This window comes from Ornithorhynchus anatinus, chromosome 1 (genome assembly GCF_004115215.2).
Source record: "Ornithorhynchus anatinus isolate Pmale09 chromosome 1, mOrnAna1.pri.v4, whole genome shotgun sequence".
Taxonomy (NCBI): Eukaryota; Metazoa; Chordata; class Mammalia; order Monotremata; family Ornithorhynchidae; genus Ornithorhynchus; species Ornithorhynchus anatinus.
Window position 1 is genome coordinate 168414616 of NC_041728.1, and position 18205 is coordinate 168432820.

The following is an 18205-nucleotide window of genomic DNA, read 5'->3' on the forward strand; positions in this document are numbered from 1 at the left end:
ATCTGCCAAACGGTCTCTCTTTCCCCCTTCAAAGCCCTACTGAAGGCGCGCCTCCTCCAAGAGGCCTTCCCAGACTAAGCTCCCCTTTTCCTCTGCTCCCCCTCCCCTCCGCGTCGCCCCGACTCGCTCCCTTCGCTCTCCCCCACCTTTCCCCGCCCCATAGCCCTTGTGTATATATATATCTATAATTCTATTTATACTAATGTCTACTTGTTTTGACGTGTATAAATCTATATTTCTCTTTATTTATTTCGGTGCCTGTTTACTCGTCTTGATGTCTGTCTCCCCGCTTCAAGACAGTAAGCCCGGGGTGGGCAGGGATTGTCTCTATCGCTGAATCGTACTTTCCAAGCGCTTAATTCAGTGCTCCGGGGACTTCCATTCCGGGGCTCAGTGGAGTGCTTTGAGCCTAGGAGCCGCTTTACGAATGTTTTTGGTGCTAATTCATTCAGTCGTATTTATTGAGCGCTTACTATGGGCAGAGCACTGTACTAAGCACTTGGAACGGACAAATCGGCAACATAGAGACAGCGCGCCAAGCGTGTAATTGGCAGAGAAGGTGGCGGTTGGGAGCATGATCTCATAGGGAGAAAATGGAGGATGAGGAGATGAGCCCACAACAAGGTGCCTCCTCAGTGACTGGTTCTGATCCCACGAACAACAACGAGCGAGAGACTCTGCGAAGGCACCGATGGGCCCTGCCCGAGGCAGGGCATCAGCGTGGCTCAGTGGAAAGAGCCCGGGCGTGGAAGTCAGAGGTCATGGGTTCGAATCCCTGCTCTGCCACGTGTCAGCTGGGTGACTGTGGGAAAGTCACTTCACTTCTCTGGGCCTCAGCGACCTCATCTGTAAAATGGGGATGAAGACTGAGAGCCTCCCGGAGGACGACCCGATGACCCTCTATCTCCCCCAGCGCTTAGAACAGTGCTCTGCACGTAGTAAGCGCTTAACAAATACCAACATTATTATTATTATCGTTAGGGGATGGCGGGCCCGCGCGGGGGCGGAGCATGGGGAGCGGCGGGGCTTTCTCTCCCGCTGACGGACCTGGACCGATCAGTGACCGCCACGGAGAGCCACGGCTGCCGCGCCTAAGGCCGATAAGAAGGTGGTTGCTTTGGGACACCCCGAAAGAGGGGCACCTAGAAGCAGCACGGAGTCTCTTCTAGGAGGTAGAGAGGGAAGCACGCGCAGCGGGAGAGCGGCAGAAGGCCTCGGCCCTTGGAAGCCGAAAGACGACGCCTCGGCCGAACGGGCTCCTTTGACCACAGGCTGGTACCGGTCCCTCGGCGGACTGGAGTGCCACGTGTGTACGTGGCGCTCCCTCGCACCTCAGTGGAAAGAGCCCGGGCTTGGGAGTCAGAGGTCATGGGTTCGAATCCCCGCTCTGCCCCTTGTCAGCTGTGTGACTGTGGGCAAGTCACTTCACCTCTCCGGGCCTCAGTTCCCTCATCTTTAAAATGGGGATTAACTGTGAGCCTCACGTGGGACGACCCGATGACCCTGTATCTCCCCCAGCGCTGAGAACGGTGCTCTGCACATAGTAAGCGCTCAATAAATACTATCGGATATTATCATTATTATTAAAACCGAGTAAGAATCTTTCCGCATTAACCTCGGTGATCGGAGGTGTGGTTTGATTTCTACTGCGTGTCACCGAGGGTCCCCCGGATCTGGAAGGTCCCGGTGGGTACCGACCGGGGGGCTCACGACAGCGGTCTGAGGGATCTGTGGGAGGGGCGATTCCAGGGGTCGCTCACGGCAGAGACAAGAACGGGGCAGAATGACGTTAGCTCCTTACCTCATCTGTGCAGAGGGGACTGAGACCGTGAGCCCCACGTGGGACGTGGACCGGGACCGACCTCACCGGCTCGTATCTACCCCAGCGCTCAGCACGGTGCCCGGCACACGGTAAGCGCTCAACAGATATCATTAAAAAGAAAGAAGGGAGAGTGCAAGCTGGGGTGTACTGGGAGAAGAGAGTGGATAAGATGGAAAAAACAGGACTTCGGCAAACTGACACGTCGCAATCATTACAGAAGGGCGATTTCCGCAAATCGGAACTCTATTACCACGCTGAGAGACGGTATGAGTGTTTTTTTGAAAAAGCTCCTACTTTCCCGTCTTCAACCGTCAGAAATATTCCAAAATGAAGCGTATCTGCTACGTGTGAATCTGAGATTCCCGGCACGTTGCTGCAGCGGCCTAAAAATAGTCACAGTAATCTCTTTCCCCGCTTCACCTGTCACAGGCCATCTGTATACCGAAGTGATCTATGAGAAAGATGCACGGTGGGAGACCAAGGGTTCAGCGACTTAATGAAATTATTAAGAGCCAGGATAAATTTAAAGGAACGAGCTACAGCCAGCTACGGGAAGCCACCGAGCGAGTCGGGACGGGGCGGGACCTCTGCTCATCGGGTGGGGAGAAAAAAAATGAATCCCCGATCCACGTAAACCTCAACGACGCTAACAGAAGCGGCCTCGTTTTGAAATCAATCCAAGGCGGCGTTGGGGTCGGCTCTTCGTACCGTGAGCAGTCGTGGGTCGAGCCCGGGCCTGGGAGTCAGAGCGGTAGCCCGGGTGGGTTTCTGGCGAACGCCGTGGTCGGTCGGTGGTCTCCCGGTGACGGCCTCCTGACGGACCCGGGAGCGCGCGCGCGCGCGGACGCTGTGCTGCTCCCTGGGAGCACGGTCAGGCTGATCTCTGCGGGCTCGCAGAGCCTATGCTATGCTACCCTATGCTGCCCTGAAGCATTTCTGGACAAAGCTGGGGGACAAGGGTAGGTCTGGGTGTAGAACCACCCCAAAATAATAACAATAATAATGATGATGGCACTTGTTAAGCGCTTACTATGTGCCAAGCACTGTTCTAAGCGCTGGAGCACTGTCATCCTCATCGATGCTATTTACTGAGCATTTACTGTGTGCAGAGCACTGAACTAAGCGCTTGGGACGGTACTGTCTGACAGGGTTTGTAGACTTTTTCTTTTTTAAGAAGCAGCATGGCTAAGTGGATTGAGTACAGGCCTGGGAGTCAGAAGGGCCTGAGTTCTAATCCCAGCTCTGCCACGTCTCTGCTGTGTGACCTTGGTCAAGTCACTTCACTTCTCCGGGCCTCTGTCACCTCATCTGTAAAATGGGGATTGAGACTGTGAGCCCCAGGGGGGAAAGGGACTGCTTCCAACCTAATTACCTTGTAACTACAACAATAATAATAATGATAATAATAATAATATTGGTATTTGTTAAGCCCTTACTAGGTGCAGAGCACCGTTCTAAGTGCTGGGGGAGATACAGGGTCATCAGGTGGTCCCACGTGAGGCTCACGGTCTTCATCCCCATTTTACAGATGAGGGAACCGAGGCACGGAGGAGTGAAGTGACTCGCCCACAGTCACACAGCTGACGAGTGGCAGAGCCGGGATTCGAACCCGGGACCCATGACTCCCAAGCCCGGGCTCTTTCCACTGAGCCACGCTGCTTCTCAGTGGAGTTGCTTGTAGTTAGGGTAGTTGTTTGTAACTACCCTAGGGCTTAGAACAGTGCCTGGCACACCGTAAACACTTAATACCATGAAAAAAAGATAAAAACCTCCTGCCCACAGCCACCTCAGAGTCTAGAGGGGGAGACAGACATTGCTATAAATCAACACTCTATAACATGTAATTAATACATATATAAATCAAGCAGACAAGCTATCGCCACCACTCTCCAGAGAGTGTGCAGAGCGCAGCTGAGACTGTAAGCCCGTCACCGGGCAGGGCTTGTCTCTATCTGTTGCCGATTTGTCCATTCCAAGCGCTTCGTACAGTGCTCTGCACATAGTAAGCGCTCGATAAATGCTACTGTATGAAGGAATGAATGAAGGAATACCGCTCCATTTTTTTCAGGATGGCTCTACCAGTGAGCTCTCATCTGGGGGGTGGGTGTTGGCCTTGTGCCCCTCAAAACACATACTCGCCACAAAATATGTTCATAATAATTGGGGTATTTGTTAAGCTCTTACTATGTGCCAAACACTGGACTAAGTGCTGGGCTGGATGTAAGACAGTTAGATGCCACACGGGGCTCACAGTCCAAATCAAAGAGGGACAAGAGGGACTGAATTCCCATTTTGCAGATGAAGGGACTGAGGCACAGATGGTCCAACTGACATGTTTTAAACCAGATCTCTATCAGAGAAAGGAACGCACCTACTTCTTCAACTTCTTCAAAGCGTTCCTGGGATCATATTTCCTTTAGGAAGCCTTCTCTCTCGTGCGCACACGCCTACCGATACAACGTAAGCGTGGAGAAAGCCTGGGCTTCGGAGTCAGAGGTCATGGGTTCGACTCCCGGCTGTGCCACTTGTCAGCCGTGTGACCGTGGGCGAGTCACCCCACTTCTCTGTGCCTCGGTTACCTCATCTGGAAAATGGGGATTAACCGTGAGCCTCACGTGGGACGACCCGATCACCCTGTATCTACCCCAGCGCTTAGAACGGTGCTCGGCACGTAGGAAGCGCTTAACAAACACCGACATCATCATTCGATCTTGCTTATGGAGCGCCTACTGTGTGCAGAGCACTGTACTAAGCGATTGGAAAGTACAATTTGGCAACAGATAAAGACAATTCCTACCCAACAACTGGCTCCTAGTCTAAAGGGGGGAGACAGTCTCTGCCCCACATAGGGCTCAGTCTTAATCCCCATTTTACAGATGAGGTAACTGAGTCCCACAGCAGGGAAGTGACTTGTCCAAGGTCACCCGGCGGACAGGTGGCAGAGCCGGGAAGAGAAGCCAGGTCCTTCTGATTCCCAGGCCTGTGCTCTATCCATTAGGTCACGCCGCTCCAGTCGATTGATATTGAGCGTTTGAGACGACCCGTACGTAGAAATAGCATGTGCCCCGGTCACCAAGAGCTCGCTCCGATGGGGGAGGCACGCACCGTAAAATTTTTACAAATAGGGTTCTCAAAAGAAACAACCGAACGTATCCTTGACTGAATAATAATAATAATGTTGGCGTTCGTTAAGCGCTTACTATGTGCAGAGCACTGTTCTAAGCGCTGGGATAGATATAGGATCATCAGGTCGTCCCACGTGAGGCTCACAGTCTCAATCCCCATTTTACAGACGAGGGAACTGAGGCCCGGAGAAGTGAAGTGACTTGCCCACAGTCACAAAGCTGACCAGTGGCAGAGCCGGGATTCAAACCCGTGACCTCTGACTCTCAAGCCCGGGCTCTTTCCACTGAGCCACGCTGAACCTATATAGACAAGTGGTGGTGACGGGTACAAATACATTTATATTTATGATAATGTCTGTCTCTCCCTGTAGACTTTAAGCTAACTGTGGGCAGGGAATGTGTCTGTTATACTGTTGTACTGTGTTCTTCCAAGCGCTTAGTACAGTGCTCTGCACACAGTAAGCGCTCAATAAATACTACTGACTGACTATATGAGGGGTAGAGACAGAAGTTCAGGCGCTGGGAGTTGATCCGGACAAGGTTGCCGGGGGAGATTCATTCATTCAATAGTATTTATTGAGCGCTTACTATGTGCAGAGCACGGGACTAAGCGCTTGGAATGGACAAATGGGTAACGGATAGAGACGGTCCCTGCCCTCTGACCGGCTTACGGTCTCATCGGGGGAGACGGGCGGACGAGAACAATGGCAATAAACAGAATCGAGGGGATGAACATCTCATTAAAACAATAGCAAATAAACAGAATGAAGGTGATGTACATCTCATTAACAAAATAAATAGGGTAATGAAGATATATGAGAAGAAGAAGAGAGTCTCAAGCAGGGTCTGAGTGCAAGCGAGGGCACGGAGGCGGGATGGCTGAGTGCGAGGTACTGGTATACGGCGGCCTCGGCAGAAACAAGGAGAAGCAGTATGGCCTAGTGGCTAGAGCCCGGGCCTGGGAGTCAGAAGGCCCTGGGTTCTAATCCCGGCTCTGCCACTTGTCCGCTGTGTGACCTTGGGCGAGTCACTTCGCTTCCCCTGTGCCTCAGTTCCCTCAGCTGTCAAAGAGTCATTCAACACCCGTTCTCCCTCCTCCTCAGAGTCTGGGCCCCAAGTGGGACACGGACGGGGACGCAGCACGGCACGGTGGCTACAGCACGGGGCTGGGAGTCAGGAGATCTGGTTTATGATAATGTTGGTATTGGTTTGCTTTGTTAAACGCTTACTATGTGCAGAGCACTGTTCTAAGCGCTGGGGTAGATACAGGGTCGTCAGGTTGCCCCACGTGGGGCTCACGGTCTTCAGCCCCATTTTACAGATGAGGTGACCGAGGCCCAGAGAAGTAAAGTGACTCGCCCACAGCCACACAGCTGACGAGTGGCAGAGCCGAGATTCGAACCCCTGACCTCCGACTCCCAAGCCCGGGCTCCTTCCGTTGAGCCACGCTGCTTCTCTAGTACTCATTAGGTGTGAGAGTTTGCTCACACATTAAAAATGGGATGTTTATCATCCCAGCTCCCCCACCTCTCTGCTGTGTGACCCCTGGGCAAGGCACTTCGCTTCTCTGTGCCTCAGTTACCTCATCTGTAAAATGGGGGTTAAGTATGAGCGCGAAACGGAGGTTAAGTCTGTGAGCGCCAAGCAAGACAGGGAGCGGGTCCAACCCGATTTGCTTGTATCCACCCCGGTGCTTAGTACAGTGCCTGGAACACAGTAAGCGCCTCACAAACCCCACAATTATTATTACTGTGTCCAACCTGATGAGCCCGTGTCCACCACAGGGCTTAGTACAGTGCCTGGCACATGATAGGCGATTTAAAAAAACACCATATTTAAAAAAAAAAAAAAAAGCCAAGGAAGCAAGTTGGGGGAAGAGTGGCTGAGGAGAACAGATCGGGAAACTGGCGGGAGAGCCCTGAAACCTCGAATTATTAGACCGACCTAAATACCGACATCCTCGGCAACCTCGGCTAGGCGACGAGCCGAGAGTCGATCGGCTGGGTCGGCTCGGGCCGGGGCCTCGGCAACGGCAGATACGGGAAGCGGCATGACCCGGCGGGTACATCCCAGGCCTTGGGGCCAGAAGGACCTGGGTTCTAATCCCGACTCCTCCACCTAACTGCTGCGAGACCTTGGGCAAGTCACTTCTCTGGGCCTCAGTTCCCTCGTCTGTAAATTGGAGGCTGAGACTGTGAGCCCCGGGAGGGACAGAGATTGCGTCCAATCTGACTGTCTTGTATCTAGCCCGGCGCTTAGAATCACGTCTGCCACATAATAAGCACTTACCAAATACTATTATTATGCATAATAAATACTCAAATATTCGACTGACCTAACCCGATCCTTGCTGCAAGCCTCGGCTGAGTCCTCGAGGGTTTCTCCAGCCCGGTAGGAACGCAGGAATGCGACAAACGGTATCTGAGGTGACCCCGATGCTTTGCCGATACGGTAGCTCACGTCTAAGCCACGGAGCCACCCGGCTCCCTCCCTTTCCGGGTGACGCCGTCGACTCCTGTGTCGGTCAAAGGGGCATCGAAACGGATGGAGCCTCCAAAATCAGTCCATCACCATTTCTCGCACGGGGGGCGGGGTCCCACGCCTCACAACCACACGCTGTCTCCATACGCTTCGCACAGCGCTCCGCACACAGTGAGCGCTTAATAAATACAACTGAAGGAATGAATGCGCCATTGACGGATGTCCCAAAAGACGTTTTTCCCAAAGGACGGTTTCGCCCCCCCCCCAACTGGATTTTCTACGAGAAGCTGCTGGGAGGGCTGGCTCCGTAGACCGAGTTCTGGGCCGGTGTTTAGCTCTGTGTCGGTCAGTCGGTGAGTCCACCGTATTTACTGAACGCTTACTGGGTCCAGAGCACTATATTGAGCGCTTGAGAGAGTAAACTATGATAATATTACAGACGCGCGCCCCGCCCACAATGATTTTATAATCTAGAGAGGGAGACCGCTATATATATTCGGGGATGCGTGTCCTGGATTCCCCGGGGCAGAATGAAACGCCGCCTCGGTTTTCTTGAGATGGAAAATGCCTGGATGTTGCGGTAACGGTTAATGGTCCACGAGCATCTCCGGGCCTTCTTGGGTCTGGGACATCTGGGTGCGGGCACATATGGGCAGAAATGCTTGCATGACTCTGGCGAGAGTCAGAGGCGCAGAGATATATCCTAACACATTTTATTTATTTATGAGGTTTGGAAGCACTGTGTCAAGCACTGTGCTAAGCCCTGGAGTAGACACAAGCAAGATAACCCGGTTAGACACAGTCCCGTCCCACGTGGAGCTCTCAGTTTAAGGAGGAAGGCATGAGACTCAACTCCCGTTTTGACAGATGAGGAAATGATAATCATAATAACGATGGCATCTGTTAAGCGCTTACTATGTGCCAAGCACTGTTCTAAGCGCTGGGGGAGATATACGGTAAGCAGGCCGTCCCACGTGGGGCTCACAGTCTTAATCGCCATTTTACAGATGACAGAACTGAGGCATGAGAGAAGCTAAGTGATTTGCCCAAAGTCACACAGCTGACAACTGGGGGAGCCGGGATTAGAACCGAGGCACGGAGAAGTAAAGTGACTTGAGCAAGGTCACACAGTGGGCAAGTGGCCCAGCTGGGCTTAGGACCCAAGTCCTGTGACTCCCAAGTCCGTGCCCTACCCACCGGGGCACAGTGCTCCGCGCTTCCAACGAGAGAGCTGGATGACCGTGTCTGCTGTGTGATTTCGGGGTCCGTTGTATCCGGGGCAATTGGTCCACGACGCTGAGGCTTGCACAGGTGAAAACCATTTCAACCGACACCGAGGCACTCGGCATCCAGACACACTTGCAACGGTGGATGAACGTGCACCGATACCCGATATTCTAGCCGAAATGAACGCCGAAAACACATCACGGCATTGCCGCTCTAAGCCCCGTCTGGGACCGAGGTTGTACCTGATCCGATTATCTTCTATCTACTCCTGAACTTAACGAGAAGTAACTGCCGCCTGCCTCTAGACCGCAAACCCGTTATGGTCAGGGGGCGCGGCTGCCAATTCTGTTACACGGTACTCTGCCGACGACTACCCAAATCCACATCTCCGGCCCTGAGCTCTCCCCTTCTCTGCAGTCTCGCATTCCCTCCTGCCTTCGAGACATCTCTACTCTGGTGTCCTCCCGTCACCTCAGACCTAACGTGGCTAAAGCTGAACTTCTCATCTTCCCACCCAAACTCCCTCCTCCCGCTCGCTTTCCCATCACTGTTGACGGCACCACCATCCTTCCCGTCTCACAAGCCCCTGACTTTGGCGTTATCCTCGACTCCACTCTCGCGTCCCACCCACGTATTTGAGCCATCGCTAAATCCCGGCAGTTCTACCTTCGTATCGCCAAAACCCGCCCCTTCCTCGCCATCCAAAGTGCTACCCCATCAATGCAATCACTTATCCTATCCCATCCCGATTACCGTATCTACCTCTTTGCTGACCTCCCCGCCTCCTGTCTCGGTCCATACTCCGTTCGTTCGATAGTATTTACCGAGCGCTTACTATGTGCACAGCACTGTACTAATCGCTTAGAACGGACAATTCGGCAACAGATAGACACGATCCCTGCCCAACGACGGGCTCACGGTCTAATCGGGGGAGACAGATAGCGGAGCAAAACAGAACGAAACAAAAACAAGACAACATTATCACGATAAATAGAATCAAGGGGGTGTACACCTCACTAACAAAATAAATAGGGTCATAAATACTATATATAAATGAGCACAGTGCTGAGGGGAGGGGGAGGGAAGAGGGGGAGGAGCAGAGGATGGGGAGGGGAGAGGGGAGCAGAGGGAAAGGGGGCTCAGCTGAGGGGAGGTGAAGGGGGAGGAGCAGAAGGTGGAGGGGGAGCAGAGAGAAAAGGGGGGAGCTCAGGCTGGGAAGGCCTCTTGGAGGAGGTGAGCTCTCAGTAGGGCTTTGAAGAGGGGAAGAGAGTTACTCTGGCAAACTCTCGCTGCCCGATCATTTTCCTTCAGAAGCACTCAGCCCACGTTTCCTCACTCCTCAAGCAAATCCAGCGGTTGCCCCATCCACCTCCGAATCAAATAAAAACTCCTCACCACCGGCTTTAAAGCAGTCCATCACTTTGTCCCCTCCTACCTCACCTCGTTCCTCTCCCGCTACAACCCAGCTCGCACATTTCACTCCTCCAATGCTCACCTTCTCACTCTGCCTCGATCTTGTCCACCTCACCGACCTCTCGCTGACGTCCTTCCGCTGGCCTGGAACGCTCTCCCTCCTCATATCACACAGATAATTGCTCTCCCCCACTTCAAAACTTTATCGAAGGCCCATCTCCTCCAAGAAGCCTTCCCTGACTAAGCCCTCCTCTCCTCTTCTCCCACTCCCTTCTGCGTCACTCTGACTTGCTCCCTTCGTTCATCCTCCCTTCCCCTCGGCACACGTGCATATTTCTGTAATTTACATGTTTATTTATTTAATCTCTATATTAATGTCCCTCTCCCCCCCCAGACCGTGAGCTCATTGTGGGCAGGAAAGCGTCCGTTCGTTGTATATCGTACCATCCCAAGTCTTAGTACGGCGCTGTGCGCACCGTAAGCGCTTAATAAATACGACTGACTGAACGAACGAATACCGACGATTGAATGATTTAGTTTTCATTTTACAGGTGAGGAGACTGAGGCACAGAGAAGTTAGATGACTCGCCCAAGGTCATACAGCAGACAAGTGGCGGAGCCGGGATCAGAATCCAGGTCCTCTGACTCCCAGGCCTGTTCTCTTTCCACTAGGCCACGCTGCTTTCACAGCAGAGTTGGCAGACACGTCCCCCGCCCACAGGGAGTTAACCACCTGGAGGGATTATCTGCAGATTTCACTGCCTCGTGCCCCGGATACGTTTTCTGGAGAGGAAGTCTCCAAAACAGGACTGTCCGAATTACGATAATAATAATGATGTTGGTATCTGTTAAGCGCTTACTATGTGCAGAGCACCGTTCTAAGAGCTGGGGGAGATCCAGGGTCATCAGGTTGTCCCACGTGAGGCTCACGGTCATCATCCCCATTTTACAGATGAGGGAACTGAGGCGCAGAGAAGTGAAGTGACTCGCCCACAGTCACAGAGCTGACGAGTGGCAGAGCCGGGATTCGAACCCATGACCTCCGCCTCCCGAGCCCGGGCTCTTTCCACTGAGCCAGGCTGCGGAAGCTTCTCAGCTGCTTCTCAGGATGAAGGGGCCCCTCCCGCACCTCCGAGTTTCTAACCCTGGGTCGGCCTTTACGCCACCAGGCTTGCGAAGTAAGTGCCACGTAACCCCGCTCCCTCCCTCCTCGTGGCACTGCCCTTCTTCGCGCCCCCAAGTTGCCCTATTGATTCATTCACTCGATCGTATTTATTGAGCGCTTATTACGTGCAGAGCACTGTACTAAGCGCTTGGAACGGACAATTCGGCAACCGATAGAGACGATCCCTGCCCAACGATGGGCTCGCAGTCTAAAGAGCCTGGGCTTGGGAGTCCAGAGGGCGTGGGTTCGACTCCCGGCTCTGCCGCTCGTCGGCCGTGTGACCGCGGGCGAGTCGCTTCACTTCTCCGGGCCCCGGTTACCTCATCTGTCAAATGGGGATTAACCGCGAGCCTCACGTGGGACGACCCGATGACCCTGGATCTCCCCCGGCGCTTGGAACGGTGCTCTGCACAGAGTAAGCGCTTAACAAATACCAACCTTATTATTAAACTCCCCTCCCTCCTTTACGGCATATCCGGCCTCCCTCCCTACGCCTGCCCCTCTCCCATCCTGCCCGGCCCCCGACCCCAACCTGCCAGCCCCATCACCCGGCTCACGGCCCTCGCTACCAGAGGGAAGGTGGCTCGGTTCTTTGTTCGGCCCGCTATTGCCCGGTGGGTTTCTACCGCTTCCTCTAACCGGAAGCGCTGCAGTTCATTATTTCATTAAAACCTTCGACTGCAGGCTCCCCGAGGCCAGAGAAAACCCATCCTCCTCCCCTTCTACAGGCTAAGAAGAGCGTCCCGACGCCGGGACCGAACTGGCCATCCCCGCTGGACCCTCGCCGCCTCCCCCTCCCGCTTGTCCCGGCGCTTCTGCCGCCGGGCTCGTCCACGCGGAGGAAGCCCAGCCCGGTGTCGCCGTCTTTCTCCCCCTCTAGACTCTGAGCTCGCTGTGGGCGGGGAATGTGCCCGCTGTCGTACTCTCCCCAGCGCTCAGTACGGCGCTCCGCGCGCAAGCAGCGCTCGATCAACCCGCCCCGCTGACTCTTTCCGGGCCGGTGCCGGCTCCGAGGGTGGAGCCCGCTGGGTGTTGGGAGGGCGGGGGGGAAGAGGGGTGCTCCGGCTCCCACTCGTCATTCATTCGATAGCATTTACTGAGCGCTTACTGTGCGCAGAGCACTGTACTAAGCGCTCGGAGTGGACGGATCGGCAACAGGTAGAGACAGTCCCTGCCCACTGACGGGTTTACGGTCTAATCTGTAGGCTTTCACAGGCTTACGGTGTAGACGTCTACACTTGTCTAGAGAAGCAGTGTGGCTTAGTGGCAAGCGCCCGGGCTTGGACGTCAGAAGAGGACTGAGCTCCCCCTTTTCCTCTGCTCCTCCTCCCCTCCCCATCGCCCCTACTCCCTCCCTCTCCTCTACCCCCTTCCCTTCTCCACAGCGCTCGCCTATTTATTACTCTATTTTATTAATGATGGGTATATATCTACAATTCTATTTATCTATTTTGATGGTATCGATCGACGCCTGTCTACTCGTTTGGTTTGGTTGTCTGTCTCCCCGCTTCGAGACTGTGAGCCCGTTGTCGGGCAAGGGATCTACAGGTTGCCGAACTGTACATTCCAAGGACTCTGTAGAGTGCTCTGCACAGAGTAGGCGCTCAATAAATACGACTGAGCGAATGAACGAATAATCCCGGTTCTGCCCCTTGTCTACAGTGGGAACTTGGGAAGCCACTTAGCTTCTCTGGGTCTCAGTTACCACGTCTGGAAAATGGGGTTGAAGACTGTGAGCCCCACGTGGGACAATCTGATTAACTTGTATCTACTCCGACGCTCAGAACGGCGCTTGGCACACAGTAAGCGCTTAACAAACACCGGTCTTATTATTTATTATTTTTATTATTATGCTTCCCACTTGGGCAACGGGTGACACGGCGGGGGAGGAGGAGGTGGCCCGCCGAGAAGCCGCCCGGCGGGGTTTTCTGAGCCGCAGGACCCGTCTCTGGGCACGGCGTGAGCCGCACGGCCCAGCGACGGAGCCGACCCGGAGCCGGAGGCGCCTCGGCCACAAACCCCGACCCGCTAGCCGCCCGTGGAGCCGCGGCGGTCACCTGGCGGAACGCACCCAGCCGACTCTTTTGTCCAACGTACGCACCGGTGGCCGAGCGCCAGCCGGCCTTCCTTTTCCCTGTGGAGCCCGGGACTAGAATCCGGGGCACCCGATTCCCAGAGCCGGGTTTTTTCCACGGGACCCGCGATCGACCGACTGTTCCATCAGTGGCATCTACCGAGCACTTACTGTGTGCAGAGCGCTTGGGAGAGTCCTATCCAATAGAGTGGGTAGACAAGCTCCCTGCCCACAATGAGCTTACGGTCTACGGGGGCTAAGAGAACTAGAGAAGCAGCGTGGCTCAGTGGAAAGAGCCTGGGCTTGGGAGTCAGAGGTCATGGGTTCGGCTCCCGGCTCTGCCACTTGGCAGCTGTGTGACCGTGGGCAAGTCACTTCCCTTCTCTGTGCCTCAGTTCCCCCATCTGTCAAATGGGGATTAAGACTGTGAGCCTCACGTGGGACGACCTGATTACCCTGTATAATCATGTTGGTATTTGTTAAGCGCTTACTAGGTGCAGAGCACTGTTCTAAGCGCTGGGGGAGATACGGGGTGATCAGGTAATCAGGTTGTCCCACGTGAGGCTCACAGTTAAGCCCCATTTTACAGATGAGGGAACTGAGGCCCAGAGAAGTGAAGTGACTTGCCCACGGTCACACAGCTGACACGTGGCAGAGCCGGGAGCCGAACCCATGACCTCTGACTCCGGAGCCCAGGGTCTTTCCACTGAGCCACCCGGCGCTTAGAACGGTGCTCTGCACACGGTAAGCGCTTAACAAATACCAACATTATTAATAGAGACGGTTCCGTACCACCTTCGGTGTCAGAGGACCCGGGTTCTAACCCCAGCTCTGCCAACTGCTTGCCGTGTGACCTTGGACGACTTACTTAACCTCTGTGCGCCTCAGTTTCCTCAACTGGAAAATACGGATGAAATACCTGTCATCTTCCATTCTTGGATTGCAAACCCCACGTAGGACAGGGACTGGGTCAATCTGATTAAGTTGTATCAACCCCGGTGCTTAGAACAGTACTTGACACCTAATGCAATACTTGGGAAGCAGGCGGCGCCAGGAAAAGAGGTGAGGTTATTGACCGAAAGTCACAGAATCCAACGGTCCCGACTAAATCCCTAGCATCTTATTCCGGTCCACCACCCTAGACCCTGAGACCATTCATCTAGATATGGTTCTCAGAGAAACAGACTCATAACGACAGGCCTATCTCTACTGCGTAGGAAAAGCGGCGCTCACCTCTATCACTGTGGGCAGGGAGTGTGTCTGTTAGTGCTTAGTACAATGCTCTGCACACAGTAAGGACTCAATAAATACTCTGGAGGGTAATTTCCCCAAAGCTACAAATATTAAGAAAAAAAAAATGAAAACAAAAGCTGGCGTTGCCTTACCTTAACTACAATTTTCCCAGTTTTAGGATGCAACCGATCACCTTGATTAAATTCCATGTTGTTCATTCCACGTTCAAATGTGAAATTTACAACGGGTTGGAATTTCCACACCGAACACACCCCGACGGTGCGGGCCAAAATCTCATTTCTTTCCGTTCACGCAAGCCAAATGGCTCAGAGGAGTCGGGCAGAGCCCAGACGGCGACAGATACCTACCTGCATTGCACTTTTGCCCAGCCTCACCACCTCGAACAACGTGACGGGCTCCCCTTCTCCGTTCTGCTGAGGGTGCCCATTGGCTCTTCCGCGGCCGGCTCCTCTCACTCCGGCCTCCGATCGGCTCTTCTCCCCCGGAGATTTCCGAGGTTTCTTATTTGCAGACTGAAGGAAGAGAAGAGAGGGAGATTGAGAACTTTGGAGCTCGTTAGGCGAAATGTGACCATTAGACCCAAGCGACGTGTTCTTAAACCGACCCTCTTCCCTTTCTGGGGGTTTGCAGGGAAAAAATGAATCGTTGTTTTTTTTAAACAACTAGAGGCATATATCTTAGAGATTGTTTTTTTCCCCCCCACATCAGCTGACGACATGAGTATTTTACATTTTAGAACACTTGAGCAGTTCAAGGCATTCGGGGTTGAGGAGGACGGGGAGGGCGAGAGTTTATCCTGAAATAGCAAATACATTTTCAAAATCCAAACTGCGTGTCCCCCCCCCCCCAGGCCAAAAACGTATAATGATCTTGCCCCACCCCTAATCCCACAGTATTCATTCATTCATTCATTCAATAGTATTTATTGAGCGCTTACTATGTGCAGAGCACTGTACTAAGCGCTTGGGATGAACAAGTCGGCAACAGATAGAGACGGTCCCTGCCGTTTGACGGGCTTACGGTCTGATCGGGGGAGACGGACGGACGAGAACGATGGCGATAAATAGAGTCGAGGGGAAGAACATCTCGTAAAAACACTGGCGACTAAATAGAATCGAGGCGATGTACAATTCATTAACAAAATAAATAAACAGGGTAATGAAAATATATACAGTATTTAAGTACATATACTTTAATCACATACTATAAATGATGTATTCGTATTAATGTCCATCTCCCCCTTTAGGCTGTAAGCTCATCATGGACAGGGAACGTGCTGATTCTGTTGGACTGTACTCTCCCGAACGCTTAGTACAGTGCTTCACACATAGGAAGGGCTCAATAAATACCCCTGATTAATGGATCGATTAATGATCTGGAATGAAATCAGCACAGTGTGGGGGAAATCGAACGGGCCGGGGAGTCAGAGGACCTGGGGTCTAACCCCAGCTCGGCCAACTGCTTGCCGCGTGACCTGGGACAACTTACTTAACTCCTCTGTGCCTCAGTTTCCTCAACTGTAAAATATGGATGAAATACCAGTCACCTTTCATACTGGGATTGTAAGCCCCACGTAGGAGAGGGCCAGGGTCCGATCCGATTAACTCGTATCAACCCCAGTGCTTAGAACAGCACTTGATACTTAATAAGCGCTTAAAAAAAGGCACTGAGTTTTTCAATGATGCTGTGCGGACGAATTAAACTGCAGAAAGACCTCGTAAGGCAGAAGAGAAGCAGATGAGTTTTAAATTGCAAGAAATCACCCAAGAAAAACTGACCCAACTACAACTGCATGATGACGGTGAGCCCTGAGCTCTCTCTCACGACTCGGGAAAGGCATTTTTAGAACAGTGCTGTTTTCTCAAGAAACCGTGGTACGGAACCTACTGTGTCCCTCTACCGCTTAAGAAACAGGGAAGGTTCCAAATAAAAAAGAGAAGCAGCGTGGCTCGGTGGAAAGAGCCCGGGCCTGGGAGTCAGAGGACATGGGTTCCAATCCTGGCTCTGCATTTGTCTGCTGGGTGACTTTGGGTGAGTCAATTCACTTCTCTGTGCCTCAGGGACCCCCAACTGTAAAAGCCTCAGTTACCTCATCTGTAAAATGGGGATGAAGACTGTGAGCCCCTCGTGGGACAACCTGATTCCCCTGTGTCTACCCCAGCGCTTAGAACGGTGCTCGGCACATAGTAAGCGCTTAACAAATACCAACATTATTATTATTATTATTATTATTAAAAGGGGTAAAATCTGTGAAATGAAGACTGAGCCCCATGTGGGACAGGGACTTTGTCCAACCTGACAAGGGAAGCAGCATGGCTCAGTGGAAAGAACCCGGGCTTGGGAGTCAGAGGTCATGGGTTCGAATCCCGGCTCTGCCACCTGTCAGCTGTGTGACCGTGGGCGAGTCACTTCACTTCTCTGTGCCTCAGTTCGCTCATCTGTAAAATGGGGATGAAGACTGTGAGCCTCACGTGGGACGACCTGATGACCCTGCATCTCCCCCAGCGCTTAGAACGGTGCTCTGCACGTAGTAAGCGCTTAAAAAATGCCAACATTATTATTATTATTGTATCTACCTCAGGGCTTGGTGTAGTGCCTGGCACACAGTAAGCACCGAACAAATACCAAAAACCACAAGGAAAAACCGAGGGGACCCCTTTGTTCAGCGGGTGGGATGGTAATAATGTTGGTATTTGTTAAGCGCTTACTAGGTGCCGAGCACTGTTCTAAGCGCTGGGGGAGATACAGGGTGATCGGGTTGTCCCACGTGGGGCTCACACACTTTTAATCCCTATTTTACAGATGAGGGAACTGAGGCACAGAGAAGTGAAGTGACTTGCCCACGGTCAGACAGCTGACGAGTGGCAGAGCCGGGAGTCGAACCCATGACCTCTGACTCTGAAGCCCAGGCTCTTTCCACTGAGCCATGCTGCTAGTACAGTGCTCTGCACACAGTAAGCGCCCAATGAATACGACTGAACGAATACTGCATTTTCTAACACAGTAAGCTCTGCAGACTTAAAATAGCGATAAGTTCAAGAAAGCTTTACGTCGACCGACGGAACTTATCTTCCCACCCAGACCCTGTTCTTCCTTTGGACTTTCCCAACACCGTATATGGCACCATCACAAGTGCCCGTACCCTCGGCGTTATCCTTCGACTCCTTTCCCTCATTCAACCCACATATGCAAATCCATCACCGAACAGTCGGATCGATCTTCAGAATTCCGCTAAAATCCGTCCTCTCTTTTCCACCCAAACTATCACGACAATGCAACCGCTTATCCTATCCCATCTTGATTACTGTATCAGCCTCCTTGCCGACCTCCCAGCCTCCTGTCTCTCCCCTCTCCAGTCCAGACTTCGCTCCGTTGCCCAGGTCATTTTTCTACGGAAACGTTCAGGACACGTCAGCCGGCCCCTCATACAACTCCAGTGGTTGCCCGTCCACCTCAACATCGGACGAAAACTTCTCACCATTGGCTTCCAAGCAAGCACTCAGTCAACCTGCCCCCTCCTACCTCAGCTCGCTACTCTTCAACTATATCCCAGCCCGCACGCTTCGCTCGTCTGATGCCGGCCTTCTCACCACCGTACCTCCATCTCGCCTGTCTTGCCGCTAACCCCTAGCCCGCATTCCGCC

At 53.0% G+C, this 18205-nt stretch overlaps 1 protein-coding gene across 2 annotated transcripts in view; it reads right to left on the reverse strand.

The window, feature by feature from the left end:
* The window catches only part of STAG1 (stromal antigen 1), a 341746-nt gene that overhangs the window by 183528 nt on the left and 140013 nt on the right, over positions 1-18205 (reverse strand). For both annotated transcript variants that reach the window (XM_029059010.2, XM_029059017.2), the window contains exon 4: positions 14909-15073. In XM_029059010.2, coding sequence (XP_028914843.1) covers positions 14909-15073 — 165 coding nt within the window. The remainder of the gene's footprint in view (positions 1-14908; positions 15074-18205) is intronic.